At 40.8% G+C, this 18,093-nt stretch overlaps 1 protein-coding gene across 1 annotated transcript in view; it reads right to left on the reverse strand.

Annotated features, from left to right (window-relative positions):
* Positions 1–18,093, reverse strand: part of OSTF1 (osteoclast stimulating factor 1) — a 61,351-nt gene that overhangs the window by 20,815 nt on the left and 22,443 nt on the right. Inside the window, exons 2-4 of the mRNA XM_004383286.2 lie at positions 14,917–14,963; positions 5,356–5,406; positions 2,080–2,143 (exon numbers count right to left, since the gene is read on the reverse strand). Coding sequence (XP_004383343.1) covers positions 2,080–2,143; positions 5,356–5,406; positions 14,917–14,963 — 162 coding nt within the window. The remainder of the gene's footprint in view (positions 1–2,079; positions 2,144–5,355; positions 5,407–14,916; positions 14,964–18,093) is intronic.

Here is an 18,093-nt window from a genome sequence, read left to right on the forward strand (position 1 = left end):
GAGCTGGTTGAATGGATATGAGGAATCAGGGGTGGAAAGGAGGAGTGTGTTGTCACAGTATAGGGAGAGCAATTTGGGTCACGTAACAATGTATGTATAAATTTTTATAGGAGAGACTAACTTGAATTGTAAACTTTCACTTAAAGCACAACAATAAATAATAATAATAATAAAATAAAAAAAAATCAAACTGACATTTCCTGCGTTAAAAGAAGCTGAATTATGTGTTACATGAAACAAACCAAGCAATAAGGCAATAACAAAGCAATTAATTGGAAGGTAAATAAACAACAGATCCATGATTGCCAGTTTATTTAAGTGCTTAAAGAACAAATAAATTTGGAGAAAAAAACAGAAGAAAGCATTTAGAGTTCATTTTTACATTCTGTAAAACACACTACTTTTAAGATGTCTGAAAATAACTGTTTCTCTACGTGTGTGCATGGGGGGGCGGGTAGTGGTAGAGGGAGAGGATAGTTTGCTTCCTGTATTCAGAAAGGACAACCAGCATCCTCTAAGGAAGGTGTATTCCCTGTTATCCAGTGAAGACTGCTCTTCAAACGCTACTTCTGGCCCAACCCTTCCCCACTATTAAAGGGCTATAAGATGACAATTCCTTGAATATAGGAGAGGACAGTGGTGGTCCAGTGGGAGAATTTTTGCCTTCCATGCAGGAGACACCCTCCCTCCAGCCCCCCATGCATAGCCACCACCTGTCTGTTAGTGGAGGCTTGTGTATTGCTATGCTGTTGAACAGGTTTCAGTGGAGCTTCCAGACTAAGATAGACCAGGAAGAAAAGCCTGGCAATCTATTTCCAAACGTCAACCAATGAAAACTCCATGAATCACAACAGTACGATCCTGTTGTGCATGGGGTCGCCACAGGTTGGGGGTCGACTCGATGACAACTAACAACAACAAAGCAGCAGAGGCACAAGTTACCATGTCCATGATCAAGGTTGGAAATGGGGTGCCTGGTAAAGGTGTATTTGGGATTTCAAAGACTTAGAAGAGTGTAGAAACGTTTAAAGTCTTCTTTGTTGAAAAACAGTACTGCCCTTAGACCAGGGCAGGTGAGGCCCCTGGGCTTTGAAGTGCTTTCTTTGATGTTTTCTAAATTCCCCTCCACTGCCTGGGACTAGTGCCTGATTCCAGCCCTACTGGTCTAAGGATTCATCTAACATTAAACTTGAAAGGGATCGTAGAAGTGATGTGAATCCAACCTTCTCATTACACAGATGGGGCCTTGGTGGTGCAGTGGTTAAGAACTCGGCTGCTAACCAAAAGGTCAGCAGTTCAAATCTACCAGCCACTCCTTGGAAACTCTGTGGGGCAATTCTACTTTGTCCTATAGGGTCGCTATCAGTCAGAAATGACCCAATGGCAATAGATTTGTTTTTTTTTTTTTCATTATACAGATGAGGAAACTGAGTCCCAGAGGTAGTAGTCATGTCTTAACCAAGGTCCCCTGACGTTAGGAAGTGGCAGAAAAAGGATTAAAATCCAGGCCCCTTGTGTACCAATCTTGTGCTCTTTTTACTTTACTCTGCTGTATTTTTACCTTACTCTGCATAAGTATTTTTGTCTGTTTTATCTTCCAACTAGAAGCAGCTTCAGGGCAGAGGCAAAGCTCCCCCAACTGCCATGATAAGCATTTAATAAACATTGCTGCTCCAACATGAATTAACAAGGCTGGGTTCCTTCATCACAAAAGAAAGGGCTATTTAAAGAAACAATCTGCGAGATTTTGTTTAACAGCAAAAAAAAAAAAAAAAAAAAAAAAATTAGGTCTAAGAGATGAATGAAGTAAAATCATAAACATTTCCTTGGAAACTTTGGGTTTCTTTCAAGATTGCTACATTCTTCAGATTGTGACTTCTACAAGCCAAAGAGTCAGCAAAGGAATCTGGCATCCATGGCTATTTTATTAATAAGAGGCTCATGAAAGGGGAAATGTTCGGGACTGGCAATGTCCCCATTGATTTCTCAGCCACAGCAGCAAGCAGAAGGGTCTCAGAAACCAAATAAATGAAAGTAGATGAAATCTAGACAAAGTAAAACCAGTACCGCAAGGCTTACCATAGTTGCTTGGAATGAGCCCAGTCCTGCCTTTGCAGGTGCCTTTCCACCAATTGGTATCACTCTGGTGAAAAAAATTAAATTAAGTGGTATTAAATCCAGTTTACATTCAAATCACTTTTAAAACTATTTGGCTCAGACAGTGTACCTGTTCTACAAAACATGCATTGGCCCTGTATTTATCAAACTTCACACTTCAGTTACGGTTGGCCATTCCCCTTATCACTAAATTACAAATACGCATACATCTGCCAGCAACAAGTCAAATACACTTCATCACAGAGCCTCAACAAGCAAACAAATAAGAAAGACAGTATAAAAGAGAAGAACAAAATTGCATTTAGTTTAGACCAGCTACAGAATTTTTTTTGTCCAGAGTCTATAATTTCTCTTACCTCCTAGATACTTTTTTTTTAGGGGGTGGGGGAAGCTCCTAAAGACCTCTTTATTTCACCTTCATTTTTTTTGTCTGTTTTTGTTTTGGGAAGGGGTGGTGTTGGTAATTTTTTTTATATTTATTGTGATAAAATATATATTAAAAAATATTTGCCATATTAGCCAATTTTACATGTACAATTCAGCGACATTAATTACATTCACTGTGTTGTGCTACCATCACCAATATCCATTTCCAAATGTTTTTCTTCATCTTAAATAGAAACTCAGTACCCCTTAAGCAGTAATTCCCCATTTCCCTCTCCTTCCAGTTCTCCCGGTAACCACTAATAAACTTCTGTCTCTATGTATTTGCCTATTATAGATACTTCATATAAGTGAGATCATACAATATTTGTTCTTTTGTGTCTGACTTATTTCACTCAGTGTAAGATTTTCAAGGTGCATCCATGTCGTGGCATGTTATCAGAACTTTAAGGCTGAGTAATATTCCATCGTATGGACATACCACATTTTGCTTATCCATTCATCTGCTGATGGACACTTGGGTTGTTTACACCTTTTGGCCATTTTGAATAATGCAGCAATGAACATTAGTGTAGTCTGGAGGGAGTAACTTTTTATTATAGAAAAATTCAAGCCTCTACAAAAATAGAAAGAATAGTATAATGAACCTACATATACCCATTTCCCAACTGCACAAATTATTTACACATTAGTTGGAACTGACTCAATGGCAGTGGGTTTTTGGTTAATCTTGTTTCATATATACTCCTATCCACAGCTTCTCTCCTCTCCATAAATTCTAGACATATTATTTCATCTGTAAATATTCAGTATATCACTTTAATTTTTTTTTCAACAACTCCTTAATATCATCAAATACCTAGATCAAAACTCAAATTTCCCAAGTATCCCACAATTTGGGACCAAAATACATTGTGACTGATTGATTGACTTGCCTCTTAAGTCTCTTTAATATACAGGTTCCCCCTTCATCTGTTTTTTTTTTTTTTTTTTCACCCCTTGCAATACATCTGTTGAAGAAACCAGTTTGTTGTCCTATAAAGTTTCCAACAGTCTGGATTTTGCCTGTTGCATCCCTGTGTTGTCACTAAACATGTTCCTGTAGTCCCTAGATTGTCTAGAAATTGGTCCTTAATTCTAGAGGCTTAATTAGATTTGGATTCCATTTTTTGGCAGGGTAGGGGGGCAGTAGGACTATTTCATAGGCTATATTAATTTCTTTCATCAGGAGACACATAATGTCTGGTGGTCTCTTTTTGTAATGTTAGTAGCCACTGATGATTGTTGTCTGCATCCATTATTTCATACGGGTTGCAAAATGGTGACATTCTAATTCTACTATTCCTTCTTCATTTAAATAGCTGGAATATCTCTTCAAAATGAAACGTTCCCTCATCAACTCTCGGTTATCCAGAGGAGCAGTTTATAGAGAAAAGGCAGGATAAATGCTGACTCTTTACCAGTTTTCAAAATAAAAAGCTGGTTTCCTAGCATTCTCTCAGGGTGAACAATAATGTTTTGTTGTTGTGTTCTAAGTATTATCAGAAACTAATGGATTTAAACATATTTAATGCATTGCAATCCTTCAAAGTTGTTCTCCTAATTGATGCTCAAACTGTCCCATCTTCGGCCAATGGGAGTGTCTTCAGGTGAGTTCCTGAGTCTTTCCAGTGTGACCCTAGTAGTCTTTGGTGGCTTCCTTGCTTTCTAATAGCAAGATGTTCTGGGTTCATCTTGTATCTTTGCGGCCCCAGACCTGGTATCAATCATTTCTCAAAGGAGCTTTGGTCCTTTTAGTGAGAAATGACGTATTATTGGGTTGGTCATTTTTTCTAGGCCTTTTCAAAGAACAGGAGTAGGAAACGTTTTTGTATTATTTCAGGTAAAATACATTATGATACTCCAACTGAAATGCAGGACTGCAGGGTTTTTACTTAACTTCATCAATTTTACATCTGTATCTCCCTTCTCCATGTGGCAAATCCCAGGTCTCAACATCACTGCCCTAACGACTCATTTGCTCTAAACCACAATACACATGCAACAAGCTCAGAAGAGCAGTACCAACACTTCCCCAACAAGATCAGGACTGAAAACAGTTCTGTTTGTCCTTCATATATATTGTACTAGGGAAGTTCAGTCCAATCACTGAGTTTTAACATCACTTGGAATAGTTCCTCTCTGTGTGGTTATGCCATGCATTGGGGTACAATTAGCTTCATCTAATTCATCTTGCTTTTAATTTTTAGGGGTTGCTTTTTACAATTTAATTTAATAACGTAAAAGTTTACATGATTTCAAAGTCAAATATTTAAAACTAGGTATATTATTTTAGAAAATCTATTTTCCATCTATGTATTATTTATGTTCCCTCTATCTATGACCCTCTTCCCCCACACAGATAGAATAATTTTTTAAATTTTATTTTACAGTTTAATTCTGTGACTTTTTGCTTTAAATTCAGGCATATAGGTATATGTATATTTTTAGATAAGTGAGAACATGATATATACTTTTTTCTACCTTGCTTTTTTCACTTAGCAAAATATACTGAAGATTATTCTATAGTAGCTTATAGATATTCCTCATTTCTTTTTATAGCTGCATAATACTCCATTTGTTGATATACCAAATTTTATTTAATTATTTTCCTACTGATGCACACATGGGCTACTTCCAATCTTATGCTATTATAAACTATGCAGAAATGAAGACTTGTGCATATGTATTTCTATATAATTATCAGTGCAGGCCCACATTTAAATAATATACAGTGTTACAGCTACATGAAACAGTCTTATTTTGGACAACTTTTGTTCGTATGTAGTATTACAAAATGTTATCCGGGCTTACCATGTCAGTAATATAGATAATATCACCTTCTTCAAAGTACAATTCATCTGGCTAAAAGAGAAATAAAAAAAGTTTGACTCCATGTGATTTTTCATGAATCAGAATATAATGATTATGATAATAATTATATATATTTCAAATCATAAAGTATCTTTATAGAAAATGCATTTTTATATACTTAAATCTGCACATAAAACATAATGTATGTATAAGAAAAAAAACCAAAACCATTGTCATCACATCAACTCTGACTCATGGCAACCCCATGAGTGTCAGAGTAGAACTGTGCTCCACAGGATTTTCAATGGCTGATTTTTCAGAAGTAGATCACCAGGCCTTTCTTCTGACACACCTCTGCGTAGACTCAAACAGCCAACCTTTCAGTTAGTAGCTGAGTGCATTAACTATTTGCACCACCAAGGGATAAAACATGTATAGAAAGCAGAATGTTTCCTTTGATGAACTTCAAGGAATTACATATATAATAAATAAGAACAACCACCCCTCCCCTCCCCCACACACTTGCATCTTACACTCTTCCATAAGAAAAGCATTTTTATATCAAAATAAAATATCAATAAAGCTGCTTCCTACTAGAAATTCCAAAAGGTAATATGTATCTATGTTTTTCAAAAAAGAACAATCATCCAGAATTAAAACCATGAAAAACAGCCAGAAACCTGCTCTCTTCCAAATTAGTAGGCCTCAATCCTTTAACGTTTTAATATCAACATCTGCTATCTGCTTATTTTAAGAAAGCCATTACCCTATCTCTTCATGTTTGGAGAGAGGGAAGACTTCATAAAGTGGAGTAATTAATCCATAATTGAACCATTAATTAGTAAGGCTAAAGAGCTGAAAGGCAGAAAGCAGTTAACTCCAAAAAGTCTAGCGAAGACCAACAGCAGCTCCAAGGGGTTAGTTAATTACACTCGGCTCAGCGCCCAGCCTTGGACCAGTCAAATGTTCTACAAACTCTCTGAATAAAGTCAGGCAATTTAATTAAACATCTTCTTTTTCCTGGCAGTAGGTGACACTTACCAGCATGACTTTATGAGGAAACAGAACGATACTTACTGACAGCGAATTTCAGATACGGGGAAATGTTCTATGTTGTCATGTTGAATGAAAAATATAGGGCACAAAATTTCACATAGGATAACACCACAATTATGCATGAAATATGCATGGAAAATTTTCCAAATTTTCTATCATCAGCATAATTTTGGTGAGGAAAATAGTTTTTTTCAAAAAGCCTTTGTTATCTTCTGATTATAGTTATTGTTCCATACAAGTAAAAATTATGCTAGTGAAATAAATTCTTTCATCCATTCAGTTTTCTTGTTTACCGCCTCTCAGTGGCAGAATTGGGCAATAAAAATGACTTTGTAATGGTAATTTATTTAGCTTCAAAGCTGCCTACATTATTATTGTAACTACTTCCCCCTGAATACAAATGAGGACTACATCAGCTATACCATGTTTTGAGCAACCACAATACATGAATACTTAGATTATTATGCATTCAAATATAAAAATTAACAAATGATTATTAATGACACCAAAAAATGGTTGTGTTCCTTTGAAAGGCAAGTTCCTGGGTTACTTGTTGCATTTAGATTGATTAACAGAGCAGACCAACATGGGAGTCCCTGGGTGGTGCAAATGGTTAAGATGCTTGGTTGCTAACTAAAAAGTTGGAGGTTCAAGTCCACCCAGAGGTGCCTTAGAAGAAAAGCCTGGCAATCGTCTTCCAAAAAATCAGCCACTGAAAACCCTAGGGAGCACAGTTCTGCTCTGACACACATGGGGATGCTATGAGTCAGAATTGATGTGACTGCAACTGGTAGACATACACAGCACAAACTATACATAGACCTGTCGACATACACTTTAATATCATCTGAAATAGGCATTTTGGAGAAAAAAGTAAAGCCCTCTAAGATTGTCTCTAATCTTACTCTAAAATGTTCTGATGATCTATGATCAATATCACTAGTAATATGTGATAGATATAGAAAGTGATTAGAGAAACAAACTATTTCCTTGAGTATTTCCCTGCTGCAAACTGGACCACTCCCAAAGAGAGGCCAGAAAGAGGACTTACTCTCCACCATCACAGCATCTCAGCTGGAGAGAGTGGCCAGCCCCCTTAACAGGAAGGTTGGCAATTTTAACATCATTTGACTATCTCTCCTTTAGATGGCACTAAGGGCTGCGCACTGGTTAAGCGCTCACCTGCTAACCAAAAGGTAGGTGGTTCAAATCCCCCAGTCACTCTGCCAGAGAAAAGACCCAGCGATCTGCTCCCGTAAAGATTACAGTGTAGAAAACCATATGGGACAGCTGTACCCTATCCAGTACGGTTGCTATGAGTCAGCACAGACTCAACAGCACACAACAACAACAACAAGGGATAGGAGGCAGGCAGTGGTGGTTCAGTTGTAGAATTCTTGCCTTCCACGCAGAAGACCCAGGTTCGATTCCCGGCCAATGCACCTTATGCGCATCCACCACCCATCTGGCAGAGGCTTGTGTGTTGCTATGAATCTGAACAGGTTTCATTGGAGTTTCCAGACTAAGACAGACTAAGAAGAAAGACCTGGAGATCTACTGCTGAAAAATCAGCCAATGAAAACCCTATGGATCACCACAATCAAATCCAGTTGTGCACAAGGTTGCCATGAGCAGGGGCCAACTTGATGGCAGCTAACAGCAACAAGGGATGGGAGGGAAGAATGAAAACAGTGGAATGGTATAAGAAAAATATGATACATGTGACCAACAGCATTTTTTCTTGAGTAACTTTGAGTTCCCTGGAGTTCTGAAAGAATTCAAAGCCTTGGAAAATCTTTCTTGTCTTAGAGCCATTGTGGGCTACCTTATTCTGTACTTTCCCAAGAGTTAACCTCACCCACTCAGTCTTAACAATGAATCTTCTTCAATCAGTGCCTTCAGAGAAGGAATCATCCCTTTCCAAAGTTTTAGCCTCCTCCTAAAATCACGAAAGTCAAGTTTGCCTAAATCTCTACATTGAGTAAGATCATTCACCCTTGAAACAAAAAGGCACATCATGAAAAAGTAGCTTAAAAAACAAAATGCACACACACACACCCTGTGATTTGTCTTTCTCATACAAAAGTAATAAAGTCAAGAACAGTTAAAACTCTTAATATCTTAAGAAATTCTTGTCCGTCATGGCGTGATAAAGTGCATCATTTGGAAAATGTCACTAAGCACGGTCATTTTGATACTTCTCAGTGCTGTGTCAGTTTTTAAATTAATGGCTGGTGCACAATAGTGGTGTCTGCCACAAGCCACCATGAGGTCAGACTTGTTTTTCAGCTAAGACAACAACATGGCGGTCGATTTCAATCAGGTAAAAAGAGGTCGCGCTATTTTTTCATCCTGAGAAATGACAGTGGAGAGTTTATTCTCTGTTTTAATCAATAACTCCCAGATGCACAATGCCATTACCTGTAAAATATCTTCTTCCAGAGAAACTAGGGGCAGTGTTTCCTAACCTCGCTATGGAGGTGGTCCACCAAATTCTTCAGACTGTTGGTGGTAGTACAGAAGACAAGGTAACTTCATGATTATAATAAACTTAGATTTTACCTATAATATTCACATTTTCCATTAAGAAACCACTAGCAGGGCAAAAACCAAACCTGTTGCCATTGAGTCAATTCCGACTCATAGGAACCCTATAGGACAGAGTAGAACTGCCCCATACAGTTTCCAAGGAGCGTCTGGTGGATTCAAACTGCCGACCTTTTGGTTAGCAGCCTTAGCTCTTAACCACTATGCCACCAGGGTTTCCATTAGCAGGACACTTAATGTAAATTGTTCAATGAGAATCTAGTTTTAAATTCCTGGCATCATATTCATAGGACAGAAATGGGAAAAGAGTGACACAATCAAGTAAGCACTTCGTTATTTCCAGCTTGTTCTTTGGTTTTTAACCACATTCCTCCTTTCCTCTCTCCTTGAAGAACCACAGAGGTTTCAGAACAAGTAAGTTGTTGGCCGCTGGGATGTTACAGTGATGAGTACAAACTTGGTCACGTACATGCCCACTCTAAGGTATGAATTTTGCTGATTAATACAAATATATCTTTTAAGGACAATTTTAGAAAAATTGTGATATAGTTTTGAAACTCCTCAGATTTGTCCATCTGGAGCCCACAAAAACTAATAAAAAGAAAAAAAAAACCAAAATTCTCTGTAGAAGTTTTTAGTGAACACTTTTACAGTGCTTTATTCTGTGCCAGGCAGTAGTCTGGGCATTTACAAATATTAACTAATTTAACCCTCCCCAACAATCCTATGAAAAACAACCAATTGCTGTCGAGTCAATTTCAACTCATGGTGGCCCCATGTGTGTCAGAGTAGAATTGTGCACCATAGGGTTTTCAATGGTTGATTTTTCAGAAGTAGATCACTAGGCCTCTCTTTTGAGGACTGAAACCTCCAATCTTCATTTAGCAGCCAAGCACGATAACCCTTTGCGCCACCCAGGGACTCCACAATCCTATGAGGTGGGTACTATTCTCATCACTATGTTATACAGATGAGGAACTTGTCCAAGGCCATACAACAAGTACATGGTGGAACCCACACTTGAACCAAGACCACCATCTATGCTATCACTCATACAAAAGGGTTATGAGTATAATTGGTGGTCATGGCACATGACCAGATTAAAAGCTGGTGGCCATAGAAAAATGTTACTCCCTCACAGAATGCAGTACAACAGAACAACAGCAGCACCTTACACTTGCAAAGCACGCTTGGCCTCCTTTGATTCTCACAATAACCCATTAGGCAGGGCTGGGTCATGGATATTATCTCCATTTTACAAACAGGTTCAGAAAGGTTAAAGAACATGTCCCAAATTACTCAGTTAGTGGGTGGAGGCCTGGGCTCCTACCTGAGCCTTTGAATTCCCAGTCCACAGCTCCTTCCTCTACACATGGTGCTATAAGCCTAGCGACGCTCAGCAAACATTCCATGAGCAAAGAAAGGTCCCGCTGGCTTCCTTTTGGAGATCAACAGGCCTCCAGCACACAGGCAATGCGGTGCTGTCCTCATCAGAGCCTCTTCACTGGTCTATCCAGTCCTCCCAGATGTCTGTATGATGTTGTTATTGGATGGGCAGGGGAAGGAGGGTAGGATAAGAACTAAACAGGGCTGGGCCATGCCAGGACTATCTCGCCTTCAAGCAAGACAGATGCAAAATGGGTTGGCTAGAAGAACCAGGAGCTACAGCTGCTCAGTGTTCTATCTGTTCAGTGGACCACCAAGGCTAGGGTCAGTACTGCTACCAGCATCTCTATAGGGTAGAAGAGTAGCTACAAACAGGGCTCAGGACTCTCTAGGGGTACTGTTCCTGTCGGCCACAGTCCCTCTGAGTCCAGCTCAGCCCTTCGAGCTTTCCTGGTGCCAATGACTTGAAGGAGGCCAGGTCAGTTTGGGATGTACTGAGCTATATCCAGCCCTCTGGAGGAGATGGCCACTGTTTGATGGGGGAGAAAGATCAAACTGGGCTCCCAGCATTGTCCAACAGAAATTCTGACTCAGAAAAGGAATTTAGTACTAACCTAGTTCTGGGATGATACTCAAAATGGTGAACAACTGGTACAGCATGGGTGCTAACCAGTTAGGATGTTCCACGGGAGCTGCAGGCCGCCTGCTCTCCCCGACGCTACCCCTTTATAGCTGGGTTGTAGGGAGATGGAAAGGGGCAGAGTGTGGGGGCAGCGGCCTTGGGGCAGCTACTATTGACTACCAGGTACATATAGGATGGATTAGCAGCATTGCTTAGTGGCGTAGGATCCTTGGGACCAGGAGTATTAAAAACTACAATTCAACTTTAAATACTGAGTGTTCAAAAGCCTAATGAATTAAATATCTATTTTCTCGTATGCATTCAACAATAACTAAGAAAACAAAGCAATGGAGACTTCATCCTGGAGCAGAATTAGAGGTAAATTAATCAATGCATCAACCAATCAAAAAACATTTGTTAAGTTCTACTAATAAAGCAACCTCTTCTTCTAATAGTAATCATTACTCCTTAATAGTAATGTTGTTGTTAGTTGCTGATTCTGACTCATAGCGACCCCATGGGTGCAGAGTAGAACTGCTCCATAGGGTTTTCAAGGCTATGACCTTTCAGAAGCAGATCAACAGGCCTGTCTTCTGAGGTGCCTCTGGGTGGATTCGAACCACCAACTTTTGGCTAGTAGTTGAGCGCTTAACTGTTTGCACCACTCAGGGACTCCTTAATAGTAACAGCCACTTTATTCAATTAATCTCATTTAATTTTCACTAAAACCTCATGAAATTAATATTATTCTCATTTTATAGACAAAAAAACTGACGCACAGAGAGAGGTTAGGAAATTCTCCCAAAGTCACACAGTTGCTAAGAGGCAGAGCTGGTCCTGAAATCTAGGGTAGGCTCAGAACCCCTACACTAGACTGCCTCCCTAGACATGTGCTAGTGAACAGAACAGAAACACCAACACTAGAAGGTGAGAGACGAGAGAGGGATCCCACTTCTAGCTGGAGTGGGCAGAGAGGTCTTTATGGAAGAGCAAGTATTTAATTTGAGTGTAGAGGGGACTCAATGCCACGAGTCCAGAAAAGGTTCCGAGATGGCCTGTACTGTGAGTCAGATCTAGACAGGATGGTCTAAGAAGGAAACAGAGGAAAGCAGGGCTGGAAAGGTGGGCTGGACTGTGGGGCACACATATTCTTAGTCAAGAGATGGGGTCAAAGCAACATTTTAAGGAAATCAGTCTGGCTAGAGTCAGTATGCTGGAAGCTCGTAAAGACACAAGATGATAAGGAACCAAAGGAGGAAGGAACAGGGCGGTGAGAAAGGACAAAGGTGATGACCAACAGGACACAGGAGGAAGAGAGAAGAAAGAGTCAAGAGTAACCTCAGGTCTCAAAACCGAGTAAACGCAGGTCTCATTCTGGCATTAGGGAGGAAGCGGGCAATGGTCTACTTAGTGACTGGCCCAGGAGGAGAGCTGAGGACCCTACTCCCACCTCCCCCATCAATCCTCCTCAGGCGTCATACAACCTAGGAAACAATTGAAAAAGACAATCAGATCAATGAAATGATAGCCCTCCCTATGAGCAGGGGATACAGTCAACAACTACTGGGCCTTACACTTCCCATCTGTCCCCCAACCTCACCAATACAGGACAGATATGCTTGGAACCTCTTGGTGAGGGGAACAAACAATGGAGAGACCTACCTCTACTCACCCAATCTCTTTCTTGTTTCAGAAACATTTTAGGTACCAAGTCTTACGAGAGCTCATCTGAACACACGTACCTCTTACTAGCTATACAACTTGCTACCATTTACGGGCATCACCAAGGGGCAGGCTTTAAATATTTATCTCATTTCCAGTCTCACAACAGAATAGCTAATATTATTCTCACTTTCAAATGAGGAAATCAATGACAAAGAAGGTCTAAGTAAATTTACACTGCAAGTAAATAGCAGCTTTGGGATTAGAAGGCAGGTCCTGGCCTGATTCCAGTGAATCAATGCTCAGTGCCACTTTCTGGGTGCCTCTGACTTTGAGGGACCACAGGGTCCAGGGCAAGCCCAGACAAAGCTGACAGTAAGCTGGCTGCCACAGAGAGAAGGCTCTAGTCTCTAGCGTGTAAGGAGAAAAGTCATTGCAAGCATGTCCATGTCTCTCATCTTGGTTTCTTTCTCCTCTGCCCGCTAACTATCTGGACACCCTGCTTCCACTCTTGTTCTCCTAGATGGTTTTCCGCACCTCAGGTACAGTGGGTCTTCTAAAACTTATCAGATCACTCCTATACTCAAAATCCTCCAAGGGCTTCCCACTTACCCAGAGCATCAGCCAAATGAGACTCTTAGGTCCCTCATGATCTGCCCTTCCTTTCCACCTCCACCTCTCTGAACTCATCTCCTACCTTCTTCTCCCTTGTTCATTACTTTACAAGCCAGACTGTCCTTCCTGCTATTTCTAGCACCCACCAGAGATGTTCCTTGCGCATAATTTCCCCAGGCACACACAAAACTCCCTCCCTCACTTCCTTCAGGTCTCTATTCAAATGCCACCTTTACAGAAAGGCCATCACTAAACTTCTATCAAAAATAATACTCTTAACAATTCCAGGCTGGCGTCACCATGTCTGACTACCCCCTCTTCGGGTGAACAGGAAGGAAAATGTGCATTGCACTCTGTGCAGTGAAATTACACAATTCCTGGAACATAAAACCAGGTGGGGGAAGATCCTCGGGGTCCTTCGTCCACAGTGCAAAGAGAGCGGACACGCATGGAAGTTTTCCACCCCACCCAAACCGCCTGTGATGGAACTTTCCTGTTGTACACTGTCTTTTGTCTGTAAGTAATTAAAATGGTTTTCACTATTGTCAAAATGATAATAATAACAACACTCTTTAGTCCCTTCGTTGACCTCTTTGTCCCTCCTCTTCACAGAACTTATCAGCCCAACAGTCACCTTCCTTTCTCTGTTGACTGTCGTTCTCTTCCCATTGGGATGCAAGCTCCATGAAACCATCCTTTGTGTAGTTCCCTGCACTATCCCCAATGCCAGTGTCCAGCACATACCAAAACCCAAACCAAACCCTCTGCCATAGAGTTGATTCTGACACATAGCAACCCTGTAGGATGGAGTAGAACTGCCCCATAGGGCTTCTAAGACCATAGTCTTTACAGAAACAGACTGCCACGTCCTCCTCCTGCGGCGCAGCTGGTGGGTTCAAACCACTGACCTTTCGGTTCACAGCTGAGCACTTAACCATTGCTCCATGGCTCCTTATTTGGCACATAGTAGATGCTTACTAAAGAATGGAGAAATGGGTGGATTTATGGACTGATGACAGTAACTATACCAATGGGAAATGCATTCAGCAGAGGTGTACAAAGGCCTATGGGAGGTTGGCAAAGGTGTCATTATGTCAGCTTGAGGCAGAGGGTCAAGAGGTGAATCAGGGGAGGTTAGAATGAGATTCAGAGAGAGGATGACTAAGACATGGTCACTGTGCTTTACACAGAGGTCACCTGGTGACTCAAAGAGGGTGGTGTCACCACACTGGAAGAACCAGCACAAGACAGACACATGACTTTGAGAAGAGGAGGATAAGCAAATCACCCTGGAGCTTAGCTTTCAGACCTCTGTACCGTGCTGGGAAATGACCAGACAGTCACTTGACAGCAACTGGCTTTTAGGAGTCCCTGCAGAGTGTAAACAATTAACTCACTCAGCTGCTGACTGAAAGGTTGGAGGTTCAAGTCCACCTGGAGGCACCTTGGAAGAAAGGCCTGGTGATCTACTTCCACTGAGTCACTTCCACTGAAAACCCTATGATGCACAGTTCTCCTCTGACACATATGGGGTCACCATGAGTAGACATCCACTCGATCGCAACTGGTTTTATCAAAAAAAAAAAAGGATGACTGTCTAGGCCAGAGGAAGTGTCTAAATGAAATACCTTAGGTTTTTATGTCAGTTTAAAAGTTAAAAACTGAATACTTACAGTTCGGGGTTCAAACGTATACAGAGCTCTGAAGACTTTAACTTGCCCTAAAACAGAGAGGAGAAAAACAACACACAATCAATTCTTTCATTTCTAATTTTGCTCTAAATGGCTTTATCTGTTATACTCATCAGAACTCCCTAATTAAAACCCCATGTGAGAAATTCTAGAATTAACTGCTTTCTGCATAGGAGGTATTTTTAAATTTCTGTTAAATGAACACAGGAATAAACACACACCTCTGGGGGCTACTCTGCTTCCTCCTTTCTCGTAGCAGGAGCTACAGAATTTATCATACTTACCTTCTTGTCCCGTATAGAGCCCTTCCAATCCTAAAATCTAACTTAAAAATATAAACGTGAGCGTCATAAGACAAAAAAGATATTAATGTGACAATCTGCAGTGATTTAATATTTTTAAATTAGTGGTTTAGGATTTTATTTTTTCCCAGAAAAAGAAAATATCATAGAGGAAAAAAGTACCTGTCATGGATTGAATTGTATCCCCCCAAAATATGTGTCAACTTGGCTAGGCCATGATTCCCAGTATTGTGTAGTTGTCCTCCATTTTTGTGAGCTGATGTAATTGTCCTCCATGTTGTGGTATTTTGTAACAAGGCAGGATTAGGGTGGGGTGATTTTGAGTCGCATCCTTACTAAAGGGCGTGACTCAAGTCACGGCCCTCACAGCCCTACTCAGGTCACATCCTTGCTCGAGTCATGCCTTTTATGTTACAAGAGATAAAAAGAGAGAGGACAGAGCAGAGAGGAGGAGACCTCACCACTAAGAAAGAGCTAGGAGCAGGGCATGTCCTTTGGACCCGGGGTCCCTTGCTCTGAGAACCTCCTAGACCTAGAGACAGAGAGCTGTAACACCGGAGACAGCACAAGACGGCAAGAAGTGACAGCAGCGAACCAGCAGTACAGAACCAGGCAGCAGCAGAACCAGGAGACCAGCAGGAGTCAGCACAGTGGGTATGCCGACCCATGAAGCAAGAGAGCTGAGCACCTCTGGGCAGGAGGCATACTGGTAAAGTAGGGGTGCCTCCGGGCACTTGTTGGCAGAGCTAGGCTTGCCAACCCAACAAGCTGGAGAGCTGAACACCTTCAGGCCGAGGCGTACTGGTGGAGTGGGGTGCCCTCTGGGCACTTATCAACGGAGCTAAAGAGCTCTGTAACACTTGCCCAAGCAGGGCAGGGATCAGGCCAGGCCAAGAGGCCAAGGTGCTGAGGGCTGAGAGAAAGAGAAAGGCCTGCCTACGGGTATGGCTGAGAAGCTGTCCTGACCGAATAACTGTATCCTGAGTCATTTCTGATCTTGAATTGTAACCTGTTATGCCAAGACTCATGGAGATCTCCAAGGAACACCAGGCCCAGAGATGCTGAAAGGAGACAAGGACGTTCCCCAGAGCCAACAGAGAGAGAAAGCCTTCCCTTTAGAGCTGGCACCCTGAATTTGGACTGCTAGCCACCTAAACTGTGAGAGAACAAATTTCTGTTTGTTAAAGCCATCCACTTGTGCTATTTCTGTTACAGCAGCACTAGGTAACTAAGACAGTGCCTACAGGAGAAATATGTGATTCCATAAAGTCCCCAAACAGAGAAGAGGGTGCAATACCTCAGCAAACAGGAAGTCATGGTCATGAGTGTTGGCCTTCATTCCACCAACCAATGCCTTTCTTTGTATGTCCCTCTTCTCAGTTTCCATAACACCCTGTATTATAGTCACTGAGTAGCTGGCCTGTCTCGTTCGAGGACATGAACCTTTCCCAGTATCTGCCTGGCATATGGTATGAACTTAATGTTTGCTAAATAAATACGTAAATAAATGAACAAACTCCAACAGCACAGGAAACAGACTACAGTTAGCAAGAAATGGCCTTTTATGAAATAGATTTAGGAAAGATATTAAAATAGAAAGACTACCGATTTAGAATGTGGTAACAGTTCACAGTTTCAGCACTGGACAAAACTTTAGAGACCATGTTGTACACCATGTCATTGAAAACGGTGCCCTCCAAAGTGGGATACAAGAAGACTAATTCCGAAATTATTTAGATTTTTATCCCATTCTTTTTCACTCCTATTTTTTAATATGTTTTAGGATACATTAAGATCCCTGGGGGAAGAAACAGTTAAACATTTGACTACTAATCAAAAGGTTGGCAGTTTGAACCCACCTAGACATGCCTTGGAAAGCAGGCCTGGTAATCTGCTTCCAAAATGTCACAGCCTTGAAAACCCTATGGAGCACATATGGGGTCACCATGAGTCAGAACTGACTTGAGGGCAACCAACAACGACATGATATATTAACATGACAGCATATATATGTATGTATATATAAGTATATGTGATATCCACACATACAACTTATAAATACATATACATTTATTGGGCATGAGTACTCAAAACCTTTAGCTAATGGAATGTAAGTATTATGAGGGCAGGTATTTTTGTTGTTTTATGAATGATACATCCAAGCACCTAGCACACTGCCTGGCACATAGAGGCACTTAATACTTCACTGAATGAATGAAGCATGGATGGGTAAAGAGATTGCATAAAGGCTATTATGCAATCAAAGAAGTCTGAAGACCATTAGCTTAGAACAGTGCTGTCCAATATAACTTTATGCAGTGATGGAAAAGTTCTGTATCTACGTTAGTCACATGTAGCTCTTGAGCACCTAAAATGTAACTAGTGTGACTGAGAAACTAGATTTTTAGTACTATTTAGTTTCAATTAATTTAAACTGCTGCATGTGGCTGGTGGCTGCCGTGTTGAGTGGTGCAGGTTTAGAACAACAGAAAATTGAAAATGACTTAATGTCTGTCAAGAGGAGACTATGTAAATCAACTCTGATTTACATAATAATCATATAATAGATAGTCATTTAAAACAGATGCTGCAGAGAATGGAATTTCAAATTCTCATGGACCCCAGACTTTCTGGAGCCAGGGAGGCTGGATGAACCACCCCCCAAACGACTGCCCTGAGATAATCTTTAAACTTTAAACCAAAAATGTCCCCTGAAATCTTCTTAAAATTAAGCAATAGTTCAGCTTAACTAAGTTAAAAAAATGTCTGCCTTGAGCATTATGCTCTTTTAAGAACTATCTATACGGGATCAAATTAACAACAGTAACTCAAAGATTAGATAGGAACCTTAAGGGGC

The sequence above is a fragment of the Trichechus manatus genome, unplaced genomic scaffold (genome assembly GCF_000243295.1).
Source record: "Trichechus manatus latirostris isolate Lorelei unplaced genomic scaffold, TriManLat1.0 scaffold00107, whole genome shotgun sequence".
In the NCBI taxonomy this organism is placed as follows: Eukaryota; Metazoa; Chordata; class Mammalia; order Sirenia; family Trichechidae; genus Trichechus; species Trichechus manatus.